Source organism: Rhea pennata, chromosome 1 (assembly GCF_028389875.1).
Source record: "Rhea pennata isolate bPtePen1 chromosome 1, bPtePen1.pri, whole genome shotgun sequence".
In the NCBI taxonomy this organism is placed as follows: Eukaryota; Metazoa; Chordata; class Aves; order Rheiformes; family Rheidae; genus Rhea; species Rhea pennata.
In genome coordinates, this window is record NC_084663.1 from 16,006,862 (window position 1) to 16,027,072 (window position 20,211).

The window sequence follows — 20,211 nt, forward strand, 5'->3', positions numbered from 1 at the left end:
ATCTGCCCCTACAGACTGCACCAGGCATAGCAAAATAAGCCTGCCTGTGGGAATTATAAAATTTCTAGCCCAATTGTGTAACAAAAATTTATTTCATTTGTATCAGAACTGTAATATCTAGAACTGTGAATTCCATATGCTCAGGCACTGCTGGTTTAATGCATTTCCTCGCCCAATCTTTTCTAGCAAAACTGTATTTTAGTATTTGGTGTAATCTTTTGTTTAAATAACTATTTCAGCACCAATTTACCTGTTCCAGTCCTGCTTTTCTTACACTTTGTTTCTTGCTCCTGTTTAATACAATCTTTCCATTTTCTATTGTGAACTCATATCCTTGCTTTTGGAAATAGATGTCACACCTTGGAAGAGCTGTTGGTTTAACCTAAAAACCAAAAGTAATGAGGGAGGGGACAACATTGTCTGAACCATTTTGAAGGGTAAGCATCTAAGAAAAAATCCACGTTTGAAAAACAAGCTCTGTTTCCTGCTGGTGAAACTCTACAATAGGGCCCAGCATTGGCTGGAAACATTTTTCACTCTGTTTCAATTAACTTGTACTTCCGCTCATAAGCTATGTCCCAGACATCTGTTTTCCATTTCATTACTGGACTGATTACTGGTCATGATTATAGCTAAATATTTTCGGATGTGATCTGCAAATAAACATTTTTTATTATCCCTTCTCTATAGCTTCTGGACAACACATCAGAGAAGAAACATTAGTAAAAATGTAGGCAGCAGAAGGGATACATTCCAGCAAGGTCAGACTTATACTCCGGATGGAGAGCAAATACACTAATTTTGCAACTAGTAAGAATAAGTGCTCTCCAAACATTATGAATGGATGCCAAATTCCTGAGAAAATTGGGCTCTAGTCGGTGCTATGATGCAAAGCAGCAAGAATGGAGCCCAATGGATCAGAGAGGAATTTGGTTCTTCCCTCTGTTGGAATTTCCCGGAAATATCACAGTTTGTGATAGCTCCTCCTGGAACTGTTGGTAACTCAAATACGTCTTCTAATTTAATTAAGTAAATTAATTGCTCTAATTTATACTAAACCAGCCCCCATCTGAGGAGCAGCAGGGACAGCTTTGCACGTGGCCACACCGTATTGCAGTGACTGTTCCCTGGTGACCGCCTGACAGTTCAGGTGCAGTCATGTCCATGGAAACAGGGATGAATTGATGAGGGCTGAGTACCTGTTCTGTACCTTCCTGCTACAGAGCAGCTCTGGCTGCCCTCCTGAGCTTTGGCTCCTCTGCAACCACCATATGGATCTCCTCCCAGTTCAACACCTAAAAAGCATACAACCTACCAAAGGTGCAGACCCAGAAAGGGGCTTTGCATGCTCAGCTTCATAAATGTAATAATCCAGGGGTAAAAAGAAGTAGCCTGAGGCTGGTTCGTTACACTGGCGGCTCACGATGTTGGGAAGACACGTGCACTGACCATCCTTTGGTGAACACCTAGGGTAAGAGTTGTAAAGGAGGGATATGACAGCATAAAACATCTGGGTCCTCTGAGTGTAAAAGGAGCTAAATTCCACCTTTGTGTCAGCTTTGTTTTGTTTCTTTCACCACCAGACTGGATTCCTTTTTCCTACCACTGACCATCTGCTTCCTCTCTCTGATGCTGGATTTAGTTAATGCTACTTTTTCATCACTTAAGAGAGATGTGACGGGCTCTTTCTTTTTCTGTCCATTCCATAACCTGCAGCACAGATTCCTTTGTTTCTTGAGCATATGTTACTATCTATTATTATATCTATATTATCTAATATTATATCTATATATATTACTTTACCTATTACTATTCTTAAGACTCTCTCACCTATCAATTTTAGAGACAGCATATTAGATCAGGAAGCTTTTTGATTTGATGAAATCTGGTAATGTTCATATACTTACATTCTTATTTAACACCTTTGATATTGGCTAACTATGATTTAGCACACACTGAGCATATTGAGGAATTGTCCTATGGGATCAGATTATATGATCCTATATCTGAATCCTGGAGAAGCTCAGCTGGCATAAAGTTTGTTTCTAAAGTGATACCTTTTGAACAGGAGCCCAATACCTCTGAAAAAAATAAGGTATTTCTAGCTTCTAAAGTGGATGCTGGAAGCTAAGTTAAAAATGTCACCCCTAATTTACTGCTAATTACTACTAATATTAGAGCTTCTAGTTCTCTCAAACTAGATGATTTGTATTTTTTATTAAACTTATCTTAACCCCGTGTGATTCAAAGTTGACTTCAAAAGAAAAAAACATAAATTCCCTTTAAAATCACAAATAAGTTTCCAGGATCCCAACACGACTTTATAGTGTTTTTACATGCCAAAATTATGTCTTTAGTCTATTTTCCCATTTGTACTGAGACTGTATGAAACTAATCAGAAAGTCTAGCCTGAGAATTTATAAAACCAAAACCAAGAAAAAACTTCAAGGAGAACATTAACTTACAAATTACTCTGGGATCCCCCAACGTCACAGTCACATGGAGAGCAGCCGTGCAAGCTCTTGCCAAGGCCCCAGTATCCTAACTGGGATATAAAGAAAGCAAAGGATTTTTTATAGAAAATATTTAAGTATGTGAAGCACAAGATAATTTACTTCCCTGGATGAACACTTCTCTGCAGCTATGATGCAAGGGAAGTTAATATATGTGTGTGTTACTAATGCTCAGGTTCTGAAAGACAAAACTGCCGTGTAAGCCCCACCACCCTGTCCGTGGAGCATCAGCAAAGTATGTCTCCCACGTCCAGCCCCTTTCTTTGCACAAACACATTTTTTTGCACTTTTTGCTGTTTCTTCTACTATTTAAAACTGTTTTAATTCTGTACGTAGATAAAATAAGCTCTGAGTCCTTCACTCTCAGAGTCCTTCACGCCTGTGGACCGTTCCTGGCTGCCTGCCTGTGCTAGGCCAGGTGACACTGCGAGATTGCTTCTGTTACCTGATCACACTGGTGCCCAGACACTGCAAGAAGGGCCAAGTTTTTACTCATTTGTCCAATCAAGCTGTGCTGGGAACAGCAGAGATGGTTTGAGCTTTTCCTTCCCTTTCCATGAGTGCTGCTCCTAGTGCATTTTGACTGCACAAATGTTCACAAACAGTAAAAACAGAAGAACCACATATGTTATTGCAAAATAGTCATAAAGTTATTTTGAATTTTGACTAAGCCTAATTTTCCGGCTATGATGTTCCTTCAATGTTCTCTTCATAATGAAAGAAAAAATGCTACAAAATGCCAGTTAGGATATTGTCTGCAAATACTTAGAGAAAAGCTAACTCGACATCTATTCCTGCCTTTCCCTGCAGGCTCACTCCCATGGTAGTAGTAGTTCATCTCCCAAAACACAGTGGAATCCTTATTTTCACACTCATCGTTCCTTCCCACGTATAGTCTGTTGAGGACAGGCTTGGAGTGGAGAATTTAAAGCCATTTACAGGGAGAGCTGAGGCTCTGGCTGGTTTCGTCACCTGAAGGCTCAGTCCTGTTGCATGAACACAGAGTAAAGCCAATGCAAACACCGCCAAGGGCCAAAATCTTTGAGCTGCACGTGCTACAGTGGAGAGACTTCCTGCATTTTCATATTCCTTCTAATTCTAAAAGCATAAGAAATGACATAGCACACACAGAACATACGCCTTCTTCTCCTTTGATGGTGGGCAGAGCCCACCAGGAGGCAGGAGAGGGGAGCAGAATCTTCTAAAGCCATAGGAATCAAGATCCAATGCAATGTAACACAACGACCTGTCTGAATACATACAACACATTTTTCACAGCGTCGCCCGGTGGCATATCGCTGACAGAGGCACTTTCCAGTCACAGGATCACAGCTGGAGAAAGGCAAACTGCCAGAGGGATCACAGTTGCAGGCTGCAAAGGAAGAAACGCGCGGTTACTTCTGTGGGCGCCGCTGAGAGCAGCAGAGCTGGCATTTGCTTTAGATGTGGCATTGGAGTGACAGGCAGTCCCGATCCTTCAGATAAATAATCTACAGATTGACATCCCTTGACATCCCACAGCAACCCGATTGTTTGGGGGGGATGGACCTTCTCCTTGGTGGGAATCTCCTGGAGGGGAGCAGGGAATGATTGGCAGAAGTCTGGTGCAGTGATGTTCTGTGCATCCCTGCATGCTGATCCTCACATTTTGTTCACAAATTCAGGGTGAACACAAATTCTCCTGAGCAGGAGAAGGTGTGTTGTTCAGTGAATCTCATGTCTGGCTGCAAGTTCTCAAGACAAGCAGTCAGTAGCTTTCTCATTCCCCTGTCACTTCAGTACTATGCATGAAGAGCCCCAAAACACTGCCTAAAAATCTAGAAACCAAGCAGAAGGGGAAAAATATATCATGGTATTATTAAGTAGAAGGAGCATTCATACTAAAGGTTTGTTTCAGGCCAGATGGATTTCTCTCCATTTTATATTAGTTATTTTTTGAGCATGGAACCTAAAATGAGTGGAATATGTGGATTTGGATGGTATTTCCATTTCCCTCTTCCTAAGAAGTACATTTGCTTCCTGATGAATGGCTTCCAGATGCATTCAAAAGAACAGTTCAGACCACAACTTCCCAGAAAGAGCCATATGTATTTTCTGTAGACGCTAGTCTTAGTTGCTGGGAACCTTAAGGAGCAGCAAGTAGAACATTACAGCACTGGCTCTATCACCCAAAGTGCAAAGAATGGTGTCAGGAAATGTTTACATCAAGTTATATCCTGTGCCTACCCTGTGTAGTTTGTGACACCTTTGCTGAGAAGTAAGCACTGAGAAGTGAAATCTGGGTAAATGAGCCGGCCTCGGTCTCCCCACCACTGCAGCTAGATCGTTTCTGAGGCTGGGGCTGGGCCACTGACACTGCACTGAGCTGTGTAGAGTCCAGATATCCTCAGAGTGATTCCTGACATTGTTTCCATGGCTATCAAATCATCCTTATGCTGATTTTGATTATAAAATAACATTCATGTGTCTTAATCTCCCTTTTCAATGAAATTACCTATTTAACAATCCTTCTATTAATAACATTCTTATCTTTTATAATATACCATGTGTTCTGCAAGTTATTTTGTATCTTTTCAGTGCTGATAATCTTTGCCTTCCTCAGGAATTTATTGCACCTGACATTAAATTACAGTAGGCAACTGGGCATTTTGTAAAGCAAGTAGTATCTACGCGTTAGTGTGTGCTTCTATGGGTTCTATTACCTTAATAGTTTAAAAATGCTTTGGAAAGAAGAATAAAAGAGTTGGTTTACATACGCTGGCAGCCTAGAGGGTTGTTGCCCCTCAGGCCATAGTAGTTTGGCCTGCACTTGTCACAGTGGACTCCCTCCACGTTCTCCTTGCAAGGGCATCGACCAGCAGTAGTTCCCAGAGCAGGGTCTGTGTGGCTCTCACACAGGCCATCATGCAACGTGCCTTCTGGGTCACAGTCACAGGCTACACAGGCAGTCAAGGAGACATAAGAAACCCATATTTAGATATAAGCTTGAAATAGCTGTAAGGTTGCAGAGGGATACCACACATGAGCCACCTCCACAAAGCTAGTCTGAGTTGTCCACGGCTGAATTATTTCCCCAAATCATTGGATTAAATAGGAGACACTAGTTTTATTAAGCATTCCATTTTCCCTAAGGTAATAATCATTTCTCAGAGCAGAGCTAATATCTACCATACCTCTCCCTCTGGTAATCTTCCCCTCTGCTCCTTAAAGGCTTTTCACTCAAAATGGCCAATCAATTATTACAACTAAATTATACTCCAAGCATTTTTCCCATGCTATATTAATACTGAATTTTGCCCATCTTTCAGAAGAAGGGTTTGCATGCCTGAAAGTTTATTTTTCCCATATATGGCACTTGCTCTAGCAAAAAATACTACTCGTCCCATCAATTATCACCTCTTTTATAATCCATGACTATCACAGAAGCAACAACACTATTGCTATGCATGTTTATATTGAAGTTGTTTAAGAAAGATGACATCTCTGCTGGATTTCTAAGCTCAGTTGAGCAATGAGTTGAAAGTATGCAGCTCCTTTCATAATGTTTGTTTAAGGATGCTGTTATACAGTTACTGTGTAACATAGTCTGGATGTAATAGGTTTGTTAACATTTTTACAACTGTATTAACATTTAAGCATAGCAATGCAATGGGGTTCAGAGGGTAGCAAAGAAAACTGGAGCCACCCCTTTCTGAGCCATTCTTAAAGACACTAAAAAAGGGAATCTTACGCAGGCACGCGTGAGGGTCTGAGATGACTTTGAGTGGATCTTGGTAAAAGAAGAGTTTGCACTGATCACAGTGTTGCCCCATGGTATTGTGTTGACAGTCTTCACAAACACCACCGCTGTCACCACCATTGGCCTGGTACACTGCCATGTCAAAGTGGCATCTGTCAGAATGGCCATTGCATTTACACTCTGAAACCAAAAATACTCAGTGAGATATTTTGCACTACACTTCTTTCTATGATCTTGCCACCATTATTGTCTACCATTAATACAGAGCTACTTGTTACTAGTATGATATTTAGTGCCCCAGGAATGCCAGCAAGATTATTGCCTTCTAGACCAAGTGCTTTACAGCTGTGGGATCACCAAGATTTTCCAGCAAACTCAGTGTCCAGATTCTGCAATGATGCTAGCATTTACATTCAGCAAATTTAGTAGCTTTGGTGCTGTCAACAAGTTTTATCTGATTTATATGCTCTAGGGTAGCATAATAGTGGCAAGATTAGGGGCTAATTGAAAACAAAATGAAGCATATGACTGTGGAGAATCTTTACAGAGAAGGAGGAACAAGAACAAAGTGAAGAGAACTAATTCTCTTGGCTGTAAAAGTTAGCAATCTGCACAGGAGGTAGTTCTGAGTCATTTTAAAGCTGACTTGGGTACATATGCGTGCTTTAAAGCATAAACCAAGCAGTTAAATAAGCCAGCAGTGTGAACATAACAGAAGGCTCCAGGTATTTCACTTGGGGCTGATGTTAGCATGAGTGGCACCATTTCACCCTCTGTTAATCCTAGCTGCCAGACCATGCAAGAAACTCTGGGAATGTCCAATCCTGCCTCAAGGAGAAGAACCTTCTGCCTGGCTTGGTCTCCATTTCCTCACCCACAGAGGACAGCAGCATCCACCCATAAAACACCTCAGCACCACCCTTGGTTAGAGGAAGAGGAGTCAGGGCTGCTGCTCTTCGCTCTTCCTCTTTCTCTTCTCCTCTAGCAGAAAACGGCATCTTGGTGACACCATCTCTGGGGAGGGGAGAAGAAGGCCCTGCCAACATCTGCACCCAGGAGGGGACATTTATCACACTGTGCCAACAGCCTGTGTTATACTAAATTGGTGCAGTTTGATCTCAGCAGTGCATTGCAGTCAGGAAGCTCCTGGAGTGGAGCCAAAACTGCCTGACTTACTCTAAATTAGTGGGAGCTGGCAACATCGCACTTGGCAAATGCATCCAAATACACATATTTTCTGGATCAGGTGTAGGTCAAAAACAGACCTCCTTTTCCAATAAAAAGGCTCTGTCTGAAATCTACGATTTTGTACTTTTGCAGCTCTGATACCACATACGTATCAATGATGATTCATTATTCTGCACTAAATTTTGGTTCACATAACTTACTTGCTGACAAAAAAGAGCAGTAAGATAAACTTTTCTATCACATATTCCTGCATAGGGAATTGGAGACTTATGACAAAACCCAAACTTGAAAAAATGTCCACACTGACAAATGTGGCTGATAGTAGTGAACACCGTCTCATCAAAGAAAGAGCTCACTGAATATTTGTTATAGACTCTGATATATTATTTTTGTAGTCCTACATTATTCATACTGTGGAAATAAATAATTCAGCCTTGTCTTTCATTTACAAGAAAGACCTCATGCTAACCAACGAATGATCCTTTTAGCATTAGCTATCTTTTCCTGTTTTTATCATCTTTTTATGAAAAATAAGAATGGGAAACAGCTCTTTTTCTTGTAGGGCAACTTGGCACACATGGACACATGAATCCCTCTATGTTTCTAGACAGGGACATAGAAAAGCTTCCCTTCCAGAAACTTGGCCATCCCATTAGGCATTGCACTGGGATTGTAACCCCCTCCCCTTTGTACTGAGAAGGGAGAGCGTGTGTTGCCCTTACGTTTGCAAGCATTAGCTTGGGCCCCTTCAGCTGGCCTCCAGGGAGCATCATTGTAGAAATCTTTACATCTTTCACAGGACACGCCAGCCGTGTTATGGTGGCAGATGCATCTCCCATGGACCTGCAAAGGCCGGGAAGGGAAAACAGAGGAGAGTTTCTTTAGTTTTATGGAATTTGAAGGAGAAAATAAAAAAGTATCCTTCTCTCTCCCAAATGAAACAGACAGATGTGGATCAAAATGATGTTTTCTTCCTCCACACGTAGAACTTCTGCTATGACAGAATCAGATTTTGCTGGTCTTGCATCTTAGAACAAAATTTTTTTAGTATGTCTGCAAGAATATTCTGTTCCTGATGGCTTTATTCTCCATTAAGTAACAGATTTTAAATGGTTAATCTTTCTCTACTGATGCAAATTTCAACACTACAAAATGGACACTAGCCTCCAGCTGGACTCCTAAATCAAATTATGGCATTCCAGGGACTGCACCCGCATTCATAAAATGGTTATAAGCCCTCCCGTATTTCCTGAACTATGTTAAAATGATCATGTGTCAAAACACTCAAGTAATATTCTGCCTGTGGTATGCCAGCAAAATCAGGGAAATCCAAAGCTCTTTGGCTCCCTCAACCGACAAAATTTTTAGTTTCTCTGTCTCTCTCCCCACATGTCTCTATATTAACATATGTATCTTCCAGGGGGAAAAAAATACTTGTTCCCACAAGGAAGAAACTCATGATCACGTTGCTGATTTTTTTAATAAGCTATTTTTCACAAGCTAGCTTTGCATTGCCAGATTTACTTTGTGCTGACGTCTCCCTTTACTGCTGCAGATCCAGCTGCAGCGAAGGAATGTGCCCAACGAGTAGCCATTCAAGCCTGCGCATAGCACCAGCTACTTACTGCATTATATTTGCACCATTACAGCTCTGGTATTTTGATGCTATCATCAACACATCTCCTCTCAGTTACTTTAGAAACACCACACTCATGCCAACAAAGGGACAAATTCTGAGCAATCTGTCCTAGAGTTTAAAGGATGAAGCTGTATTGAAACATTTTACAATGTCAAGTTGTATATGATCAATCCAAGGACCACCAGAGACCTCCCTTCTGCTCCCCACCACCACCTCTTCCTCCGAAATACCAGCAAGGGCCTGTCCTTGTTGGAGAGGACTTTGATGACGCACCATTCCAGACTGATGGGAAACATCTCCCCACAGGCTCTCTATAGGATCACACTGGCTGGCGTGACCATTGCAAAAGCAGCTGCCACGCACGACCATTTCATAGACAGCGTAGTAATACTTCTCAAGGGGATCATTGTGCCTTCTTCCAAGCAGAGCATCCCCAAGGGTGTGGAGTTTAGTAAAATTTATCCTTAGGTTTGTCATAGTAATGAGCTCTGAAAGAAGAGAAAAGAAATTGAGAGCCCAAACTACTCTAAATTCTGTATGCTTGAAAATAAACAGAGTCAAATTTTCTTGGCTAAATCATTCAGAAATTCAGAAATTACAGTCTGATACTGGTCCAGCTCCTCAAGATCAGTAACCCACAGGGTGCCAGAGAATAGACCCCGCTGGTGGCATACAGGTGTTTAAGCGTTAGCATCCTCCCTGGCATGTTTCTGGCTTGGACCAAACTGCATTTTGCCAGCACCTGGGTGGGTTCATGTATGGCTCTGGGATTGTCCTAAAAGGCAGTATGGATTAGGCCACCCTGATGCCAGGAAGATTAATAATTTATTTCTATGGCTGTGAGCTGTGCCATTTGCCCTCAAGACCAAAGAATAAGACTGGCTTATTTTATTCACTAACACAGATGTCTACTTAAGATCTTTATATACCTAACTTGTAGCATTACTGATTTACATCGCTGAGCATTTGACCCTTTCAGTACACAAAACAAGCAACATCAGCAAAACATCTCTGGAGAAAACCCAGCCTGTTCATACCTTGGATATATGGCACATACGGATTTTCTATTTCAAAGCTGGGATCCAAAGCTTTTAAGACAACCTGAAAAAAAATTTAATATATCTCTAAAAATCACACAATATTTTATGAATTTGACTTTATTAATATTATTAATATATTACTATAATAATAAAAACATCATTAATTAATATTTGTTAATCTGTCACTTGAGACCCACTCATTACTGATGCCACTTTACTGATCCCATAGAAAGAAAAACAGGGCTGTGGCCTTCATCCAGCAAGTGCTCTCACCCTGTCCAGTATGGCTTCGAAGTGAGGCAAAAAAGACCCTTTGATGGAGTGATGTGTCAGGAAAAGCCTGATGCAGAGAGCAGGGCCAGCTGGCTCCCACCAAAGGGATCAAGGACAAACCCTTGCCATAGCAGCAGAAGTTGATGGGGAGCCAAGATTTCTTGTAAGGGGGGACTTTTGCATGAGTTTGGAATCCAAGAAAAAACACTAGAAGGTTTTGTACAAGTTGTTTTACAAGTTTGTTTGGATGTGAAACTGCAGGTTAAATGCATTGGTTTTCTTTCCCTCTTACTCAGTTAGTAAAGTCAATAACAATTCATGTCTCAAAACATCTAAGTGGATCTAACAGACACAGAACAGAGCCCCTCAGCTACAGAAGAATATCCATGTATGGTCTGAATTCATAGAGCACAGATATCTGGCAATACCTCGCCTTCAGTGGAGGGCTCGATGTCAGAATATCTTGAATCACAGATGATGTCTCCCACAGCTTTTGCTGGACCAGAAGAGATGTTGGGAAAAGAAGCTGCACAGTCTTGGGCAAAATACCTAAATGCTTTCCAGGTCCGACCAAAATCTGTGGAGCGCTCAACCAGCATCGCTGCAGGCCGAAATGTCTATAAGAAACATTATTTTAAGAAGTCCTTAACCCAGCATTGATACCAAATCTCAGAGGCTGTTGTACTGACATTGCTGCGTGGGGGATACCACAGCTGAGAATTAAAATTCTGTGTTTCGATGCTCGTAGGTGCATCAGGAAGTTACTGTGCTGTTTCCACGAGTCTCTGAAATAGGCCATCTCAAGCACATAAAAAGCAGGATTCCCCAGTTGAGCCCTCTCAGCAAAAGGGAATGGCTATGTTCCTCATAAATATAAGCTCAGTTTTCAGTAAGGAAGTTTATCACAACAAAATAGGGATTTTGTAGTGAAAAACTTGTAACCATCCAGATCATAATAGATATGCAGGAGAAAACAGAATTATATTTGAACGAGTATCCTCAATTCTGCCTTTTCCTAAATTTTGAGAATTTAATTTTGCAATTTATTTTTTTTTACAATTCTAATTTTCAGATGTGTAGAAAATAAGATCAGAAGGCACATGAAGAGGAAACTATTCAACCTATCTAACTCCCCCAAGGCAGGATCATCTATAACTTAACCATTCTTGACAGGTGTTTATCTAACCTGTTCTTACAAACCTCTAAAGAGAGAGACTCCACAGCCTCTCTAAGCAATCTATTCCAGTGATTAAATAATTAGTGTATAAAATTAAATGAAAGCTCAGGTTACATATGTGCATATAACATTACCTTAAAAGTCAGGATGAGGTGGCTGAACTGGAATACAGTTTCTAGGTCCAATCTAATGCTGACATGGTCAATGCCTGAAAAGACAGTGAAAATGTAATGAAGAGCATATTGGAGAAGTTGCTGAGACAGCTTTTCAGTGGGGCATGTAATGATGCCTTTTTCCCTCCAGCAGCAGGAACCTTTAGGGATTCCTGCGAGCACAAAACCGGCATCTGGCTGGACCCCGCTCTCCCACTCCCCCTCTCCAGGGCAATGAGACACTCTGCGTGTGTCCTAGTGGGACCCTGCAATGCTGCGTGTCACTGAGGTTGCACAGGATGTTTCAAGGTCTGGTTCATGTCATTCAGACCGCAACAGATGGTGACGGTAAGGTTCTGGGTTTGTGCCTTCCTGTATCCAGTTAGATATTTTTTTAATTGCATCCGAAGTGTTTCCTCATTTTTAAGAACGATGCTAATAAAAAGTGGGTTTTCTTCCTGTTAAACAGATCTGTTAAACATATCTACACTGCCAAATCTAGACTTGAAATTTGTCTTGAGCAGGGCCATTGCATCAGGCATTTTCCAAAATTGTAACAACTATGGAAAAAACCCCCACAATTCACACATTTTCTGTAGAGTATCAGGTGATATCCCCAGTGTTTACATCTGCGTTCACCACACCAGAGCTCCTGCTGACACAGCTATTTTGTGAGACCTCATCCCAGCGGAAAGCTAAAAGAGCAAGACAGGGCCCTCTTACAGCTGGCCCACAGCTTTATTGACAGTGTCACCACTGGTGACAGTTCTTTGATGTAACCCCCTGAAAAAACAAGGCTTATGAATTTCTAGTTGGATATCTAATTAAATAATCAGTGTATAAAAATACAAATCATCTTAGTTTTTCTATGTCTTAATTTCCCACTAGTAAAATATTTTCACATATTCATGATATGTAAAATAAGGATAGAGTAAAACACCATTCCTCCTCACTTCCCTTCATAAAGAAGATGTAAAGATATATAAACCGATATTGGTGAAGAACCAATTTAGGAAAAGGAAATTTATGACAAAATTAGCACATAAGGATAGTCAGGCTTTATGTAAGCATTTCCTGAAGTGTCAGTGTTTGACACTATAGGCTTTAATAGACATCTGCGTTTTACAGACACTTGTCACTATGCATCTGTAGGCATAGATACCTTTTGTCAAAAATCACATTTCATTGAAAAGAAGATACTTCATGAAAAAAAACATGCCTACTGGCATAGATCCTCTGTTCAGCTGTTGGAGGTATTGCACTTAAAATTTTTCTGTACATAAATAGAATTTCTGAATTCCTCTACTAATACAAAAGAACAGGTTTAAATCACTCTAAATATCTATTCCATCTACAGAATCAAAGAAGATGGGCAGTTTTGTCTCATCTTTTTATGAAGGGATAGTAGTGAATAAAGATTATATAAGTGAATCAAACCAGAAGCAGTAACATCTTTTTTTCAAAGAAACTTACCATTTTCTGACTGCCACCACTTTTTTTTCCTATCAGGCTCAAAAGTTGTGATAACATTTTCAATCATGTGGCTGTTGTGCTGTGTGTAGGAATTGTACGGGTGTCTGGAATCACAAAGAAAGCACTTCTGTTCAGCCTAGAAAACAAAATAAGCAGGATAAAAGATGAATTTGGTCTGTTCTCGGAAGATCTGGTAGATATACACATACGTATTTGATTGCAAGATTGGAACCTGTCGTGTTGCTTATAGTGCCTCTGCTTTTAATCACTCAGGTTTTTATATATATAAGGACATCTCTGACTGAGTTCAACAAATTCATTATGTGCGCAAAGAACACACGCATACAATAAGGGCTGGCATGACAGGACCTTGGCTTGCCTCAGGCACCACACAAAAACCACGCGTTTTCCGCTGCGAAGACGGAATCTTAGTAAGAACAAAGAAATGATATTACCGAGGTGCTGATTCTGGTTCGAGCCGTCAGAAGGTTTCTTTTGAAACAGTTTCTCAGGAAAAAAATATTTTTCAAAAGTTAAGTTTTTATTCACGTCTTCTAAAGCTGCAGAAACTTTTAGTCAGAGAATGGAAGGAAATAGCAGAGTGGGTATGAGGGATGAATTGCTCTTTCAAGATTCGAGGAAGCCCTGGAAAGGAACATTTACTAAATCATGTATACATTTTTTTTCACTCTCTCTTTTGCACATTCTCCTTATCTGTGTCACCATGGTGCCTCAGAGACCTGGCTGGGAGCACCAAGCAGACCACAGCATAAATGGAAGAAAAAGCTAGATGTAGATATAATGCAAGTAGGTGATCTTGCCTGACACCATCACTCCAGCCACTGCCAATGCCTCTTGTAGGCATGGTGGAATGGGAGATGCTTAAAAGTGAAGCTTACTTTTAAGTTAGGTTGCTCTGTGGACATTAGCAGTGTGATGGGGTTTGTTTGAAAATGTATCAGGCAGATGATGAAGGTGGCATGATTAGCCAATATCCCAACAGGGCTTTGAAAGCGAAGGCCTGTAGTCCATGTTTGAGGTGATAAGGAAGGAGGAATGACTGGAAGATGTAAGGAGAGGTGACAAGGTTAAAATGCCAGGCTGGAAAATCATCCAGGCTCAGACACTGAGAACGAGTACAAATGGAGTGTGATTGCCCCCGACAGTGCCCCGGGGAAGCCAAATGCTGCAACTGGGAAGGCAGATGTGTGGACATGAACAGCTGCCACTCCTACAGGCTACACAGAGAGATCTACAAGTTGTGGGCACAGTCTGGCTGTGAGGACCTGTGGAGAAGCAGAAGCCAAAGGTGATGCCCAAGTTCTGGCAGGTACCATGGCAATACGATTAAATACGACTAAAACGATTAAAAGAAAAAATCTCAGAGCAGAACAGTAAGAATCTTGTTTTGGCTATAGCCAACAAGAAAGAACATCCAGATGAGGTATCTGATCTCTTTACAGATAAAGAGATGTCAGAGAAACAGGTTAAAATGCTAGTTTGCACAAGACCCTCAAGATAGCAGAACCTCTCAAAAAGCCAACAGCGAGAGGAGCTTCACTAATGAATGCACCTGCTACAAAATCATTAGAAAAACATAATAGCTAGCATATTGCAAATTTTTCCTAAAACTTTAATCCTCAGCACTTTTTTGTGCAGTAAACATGCCATTCTGCTAGGAGTAATAATTTATTATGCTTCCTGTCCTGATATACCCAGCACTACTGCAGCCTGCAAGTGCACTGAAGGGATAAGGGGCAGGAGGAGACTGCCAGAGGAGCTGAGAGGAGACAAGACCTCAGGAAGAAGAGGGTACAACACACTACCCTAAAAGGCCAGTGAAGGAGGCAGCACAGATTCAGTGCATTTGGCTGCGAGGTTGTTAGTGATTCTGCTGAAATCAGAAAGCAGAAGTCAGTGGCAAAGGCTGGAGAGGAGCCAGTCTAGGATGGGACCAGCATGCGTCATGCCCAAGATGTACAGAGAAATACCAGGAATGGTTTGGCACATCTTTAAATTCTGAAATCACCTGGGAATCATTCATGTTTAAATAAATAAACAGATGCAGATTCACAAGTGTGTTATATTTCATGTTTTAAATATTACAATAAATATATATTCAGCTTTTCTACAGTGTACTTGACTCATGGATGTGATGAATGTATCAGTTTGTAAGATGAGTCAGAAATACAAAAAAATATCCAGGCACCTGATTTTATAAAGCTCTAGTAAGGAGAGCTCAAATTACCTAAGCGTTTGGCAGGACTGTGCACACCCACTCTCAGGTTTATATAGACACATACAATATGACACTCATTCAATTTATGTTTCAGGTTGCACAGTAAAAAACTTTTTGCGCCCCAAATGACAAGCTTATACATGTCCATGCAATGCAAATCTGCCGGATTCTATTCCTCTCTGATGTGTGCAGCTTTATACTCTCTTCAATATTGAGTTTTCTTTGTCTTCCTTTCAGAACATATGTAAGTAATTAATCCAAACATAGGGCTAAAATCCACCGAATGTGTTTAGAAACAAATGGACACGTTATTCTAAATAAGAGGGAAAATAATTACGGTGTTTCTTCTCAAACACAGAGAAGCTGAACTCTTGATTTTTCAACCTGAATTTTCAACAAAACTTCCTAACCAAGTCCTGATTTTTGGCAGCTCGCCATGTTCGCTAACGCATATTTTCACAAGTATTGTTTGCTCTTGTCACAATGCCTGACATGGAATTTTAGGGGAAAGAACTTGACTTTGTAAGATGCCAAGCCTCCTGGCCTCCCTCTAGGAAAGCACTCAAGAATGTGCTGGGGAGAAAAAGAGTTGGTTTCAGTGGGACTTTCTAAATAGACTGTAAGTTACACACACACGTATACAGGGAGCTAGTGTAGCACATCAAACTGCCAGAGCATAAATCTCTATAAAGGTTTATGCTAGAGCTCTAAACCTCTAGAGAGCTGTAAAGCAGCAGAAATTGTAACTCTCATCTTCGAGAGAGAGTCACCAGAGGGGCCAAGCTAACTGAAGCAGCATTAAATCACATGGATTATCTCAGGAGCAGATGTTCATTTTCTCTACTGTATTCACATAGCTCAAAGGATAAGTATACGCAAGTAAAAATATTAATTATCTATTACTCTTTCATCTCCTATTACAAAAAAAAAAAAAAGTCAATCATTCAGCTAAGGGTGAGAAACGTGATGTCCCTGAGATGGCCCCTGTATCCCAAGCAGTGCCTACACCCAGAGCATGGCTTATGAGTAAGTGTTGGAGTCCCATTTATTCAAACAATGTGGGAGGAGAACTGCAAAAGCTGAAGAGTGGTTCATAGGCTCTTTGGGAAGAAGAAAGAAGCATTTAAATTTTGCAGAAAAATGTACTTGCCATGAGTAACTCTGTCCAGAGCTCAGTACCACCTCAGTACTCAGAGCATTAAACTGTAAATGTGTCACAAGAAATTATTTTCAATTGCTTATAAAATAAGCAGTATTTTATTAACTTCCTACTCAGCATACAGCTGGTATTTAAGGAAAAAATATTTCTATTTGCATAATTTATTAGCGCAAAACAGCCAAATCCTCCAGGACTTGAGGAAGGGGAATTCCCCTCTCTCTCTGCTGGTGTTTCCACACGTTGGCTGGACCCGCAGAGCCCTGAGAGGCATCCCCCTCCTTGCTTGGAGGCCAGGGTGTGAGATGGACCTGTCCAATGGCCAACAAGGCCCATGGGTGCAGCCTGTATGTTTGGGAGCTGGTGCTCCAAACCCAAGCTGCCTGGTCCCCCATTGCCAGTGAGGGAATCATCACAGGACTTCTGTGGAGGCCCCAGGGCCACCGCTTATGGAAATATTTCCAGCTTCACTTATCCAGTTTGGAAATGGGAGGGAAGTCACCAGCCTCAAGAGAGAATGAAGAGGGAAGGGGAGAAGCAGCCACCAGTCCTGTGCAGCATACTGCAAGGTTTTCCCTCTGCCAGAGACAACTTTCTGCTTTTGTCAACATAGGTCTCATTTTAGATCAAACAACATGAGCAGATGAGGTGTGAATCTCTAGCAAGCTGCCTCAGGTCTCAGCACAATGTGGAAAGTGTTCCCCAGCGGAGGCTGGGCAAGACAGTGCCTACGCCTCCAGCACCACACTCGTCCTGCCAAAGACTAATAATACTCATGCAAACCGTGGTCCTTATCTTTGAGGCTCTGAGCAGGAAAATGACTTTCAGAGTAAAGTCCCTGTGCTCATTTGTGTCTCGCTGGTGTTCCTCTCTCTTGAGAAACTACGCGTCACTTTGAAGGCTGTTTGTTGTTTACTGTCAAACTCCATCTGTGCTGCAACACGATGTAGACTTCCACCAGGCTTATTTCACACCGTCTGATGATTATTCAAACAACTCCAATAGAAACGTCCTAGTCTGGGCCATTTCTTTTTATAGATGAGAATATTCTTAGTAAGCAAAGTTTAGTTTATTAGAAAAAGGAGAAGAATAAACCAACCTCGAGATAGCCTACGATGCAGTACTTCTGAGGGCCATTCATCCCGCAAGTTGACGAGGCAGTTAGCTGCTTGCTGCGACCCAGGAGGAGGTCTCCAATGGCCGGGTGGCAAGAACCAGCATCACAAGCATCCTGTGCATACTGCGGTCTTAACAGCACTGAGCACAAAAGATCAAAGACTCGTATACATTCATATAGTCAGCAGTATTCTCCAGAGAAAATCAGTTACATTCTAACATCAATGGAAAAATAAATCATCCTTTGTCCTACATTTCTTTTGTCCTTAATAAAATCATTTGGCAGAATTTGAAGAGCTTCACTAATGAACATATCTGCTACAAAATCATTAGAAAAACATAATAGCTGGCATATTGCAAATTTGTCCTAAGACTTTAATCCTCAGCACTTCTTTGTGCAGTAAACATGCCATTCTGCTAGGAGTAATAATTTATCATGCTTCCTATCCTGATATACCCAGCGCTACCGCAGCAGAATCATGGGCATTATGATTACCTTCACAAGCAGAGGCAGATGCTGATCGCATTCTGCTGAGTTCTCCTGAGTTCTTCAAGCTTATTTTGGTATAACTGAGATCAAGATCAGAGTCAAGGCTCCCTCACATTATATACTGATTTGAAATGAACCTCGTGGTGTGGTTTCAGAATCCTCCATAAAGAACCATGGAACAGACATTAGTAATTAAAGAATATCATTCAGAATTCAGTGAATAATTGCGAGCTCTCTCTTTTTTTTTTTTTTTTTTTTTTTTTTTTTTTTGCCTGAAATGACTTTTTTTTCTATTATTTTAAGACTTCCCTTGCAGGGCTTGTCCTTTTGAACAAGTTCTGTCCTGAAACCCTGAACAGGAATGGGTACCTTGGAGGCTTTATCTGTTTTGCATTGCTTGGCTCAACTTGCTTTACAAAGTTAAAAAAGTAAAATCAATACATGAAGATCCCCAGGAACACTAGAAACATTAATGCAATTACAGTCGTAAATATGTAGTGTTTATGAAGATACTTGTAGGAACTGCAGCAACAGCCAGATTTCAATTTATGGTTCAGGCTATACTTTGGACAATCAGTGAAGCTTGATCCTCCAAGTATAAAGCAATGTATATGCTTGGTTAACTTGTCCTTTCTTATTTTCCAGATCCACGCTTATTGGCTGTTAGCAGATATACATTGCCCCTTTTACGGCCTGATCCAAACTCAGTTACCATGGGTATCTTTTCTTTGTATTCAAAGGTTTCATATCAGACTCCTGGACAGGGGATTGTGGAACAAGGAATCACTATTAATACTTTACGTAAAAGAAGCGCTCTAATGAAATCTTGGAAAAACATGTGAATCGCATGATAGCATTTCAACATTAGCTTGTATAAATGTAACATTTGTACTTACTGAGGTGTAGAAGAATGGACAGCTCAAGCCTCATACTTCGGTGTGAAACTCTAACTGGTATCGCTGTAAGAGAACTGGTGGGTCACTCAGTGCCCTGCCTTATCGAAGGACTTGTGCACAGAGGCTTACTCAGAGGTATCTTTTAGTAAAGAGACAGAACCATAATATAAAGATTAAAAGAAAAGCCTGGCTTTGATTTTCATCTAGAAAAAATTTCTCACGATAGAACTTTCATCATTGAAAATTAGATCAAAGTGAGAGATATGTCAGAACTGATTTTGGAGAAAAAGAAAAAGAAATATTCACACTTGGGTTAAAATAAAAACAAAATGCTATCAGCAAAAAATTTGTAGTATTTGAATATAACCTTTTTAATACTAACTAGATTGGGCAGGGCTGTTTGTATGCAGAGAGCTGACTCATTTTCTGGAGGTTCTTGTTTCTTTTCATTGACTTAAAACAGAGCCTGAGCTCCTAATATAGACACCGTAGGCAAAAGCCTGAAATTTGGTGTTATGGATTTAGGACTTGGCAGAGACGAGGTTATATAACTGTATCTTTTAAGTGCTGTGCAGAAGAATGCTAAAATCAATGCTAAAGATTTTTAGGGAGGAGAACTCAGCGGAAATCAAAGGGAGGTTCATTGTGGCATTTACTCCAAGTCTTTCCTCTTACTACCCACACAGAGGAAAATAAGACTTGCCAACACAGAGGGTCTGTGGGAAAAACAGAAGGGAGCTGCGGATATAAGGGGTGACCCAGCATCCTGCCACCCCATTCCCCAACAGCCAGAGCCCCCAAAACACAGCTGGATGGGCCACCTTTGGGTCCTCGGCGCCCTCATCCTGCCACAAATGCCCCATGGTGTTGGAGAGGGAAGAACTAGTCGCATTACCCCAGGGTGTCAGAGCAGGGGGAGCTATTCACACAGGTGAAGGCATTTGATGTATTCAAGATTTTACAGGCTCCACATAGGTTTGGCTCACGCCGATGCATTCGGTACATACATACAATAGCCATACCTACATGGCTATTTCAGCAATCCTAGTTAGGGAAAGCTATAAAAAGCCACCAGCCTATTTAAATTCCTTGAATTTGCAAGAGCCCCGAAGAAGCTGGC

At 41.1% G+C, this 20,211-nt stretch overlaps 1 protein-coding gene across 1 annotated transcript in view; it reads right to left on the reverse strand.

Annotated features, from left to right (window-relative positions):
• The window catches only part of LAMB4 (laminin subunit beta 4), a 47,272-nt gene extending 28,147 nt beyond the window's left edge, over positions 1–19,125 (reverse strand). Inside the window, exons 1-14 of the mRNA XM_062599345.1 lie at positions 19,092–19,125; positions 17,689–17,846; positions 13,195–13,330; positions 11,704–11,777; positions 10,821–11,009; positions 10,117–10,180; positions 9,353–9,567; positions 8,163–8,283; positions 6,244–6,432; positions 5,270–5,449; positions 3,776–3,885; positions 2,466–2,545; positions 1,316–1,466; positions 251–382 (exon numbers count right to left, since the gene is read on the reverse strand). Of these exons, the coding sequence (XP_062455329.1) occupies positions 251–382; positions 1,316–1,466; positions 2,466–2,545; positions 3,776–3,885; positions 5,270–5,449; positions 6,244–6,432; positions 8,163–8,283; positions 9,353–9,567; positions 10,117–10,180; positions 10,821–11,009; positions 11,704–11,777; positions 13,195–13,330; positions 17,689–17,846; positions 19,092–19,125 (1,833 nt within the window). The remainder of the gene's footprint in view (positions 1–250; positions 383–1,315; positions 1,467–2,465; positions 2,546–3,775; positions 3,886–5,269; positions 5,450–6,243; positions 6,433–8,162; positions 8,284–9,352; positions 9,568–10,116; positions 10,181–10,820; positions 11,010–11,703; positions 11,778–13,194; positions 13,331–17,688; positions 17,847–19,091) is intronic.
• Between the last annotated feature and the right edge of the window lie 1,086 nt (positions 19,126–20,211).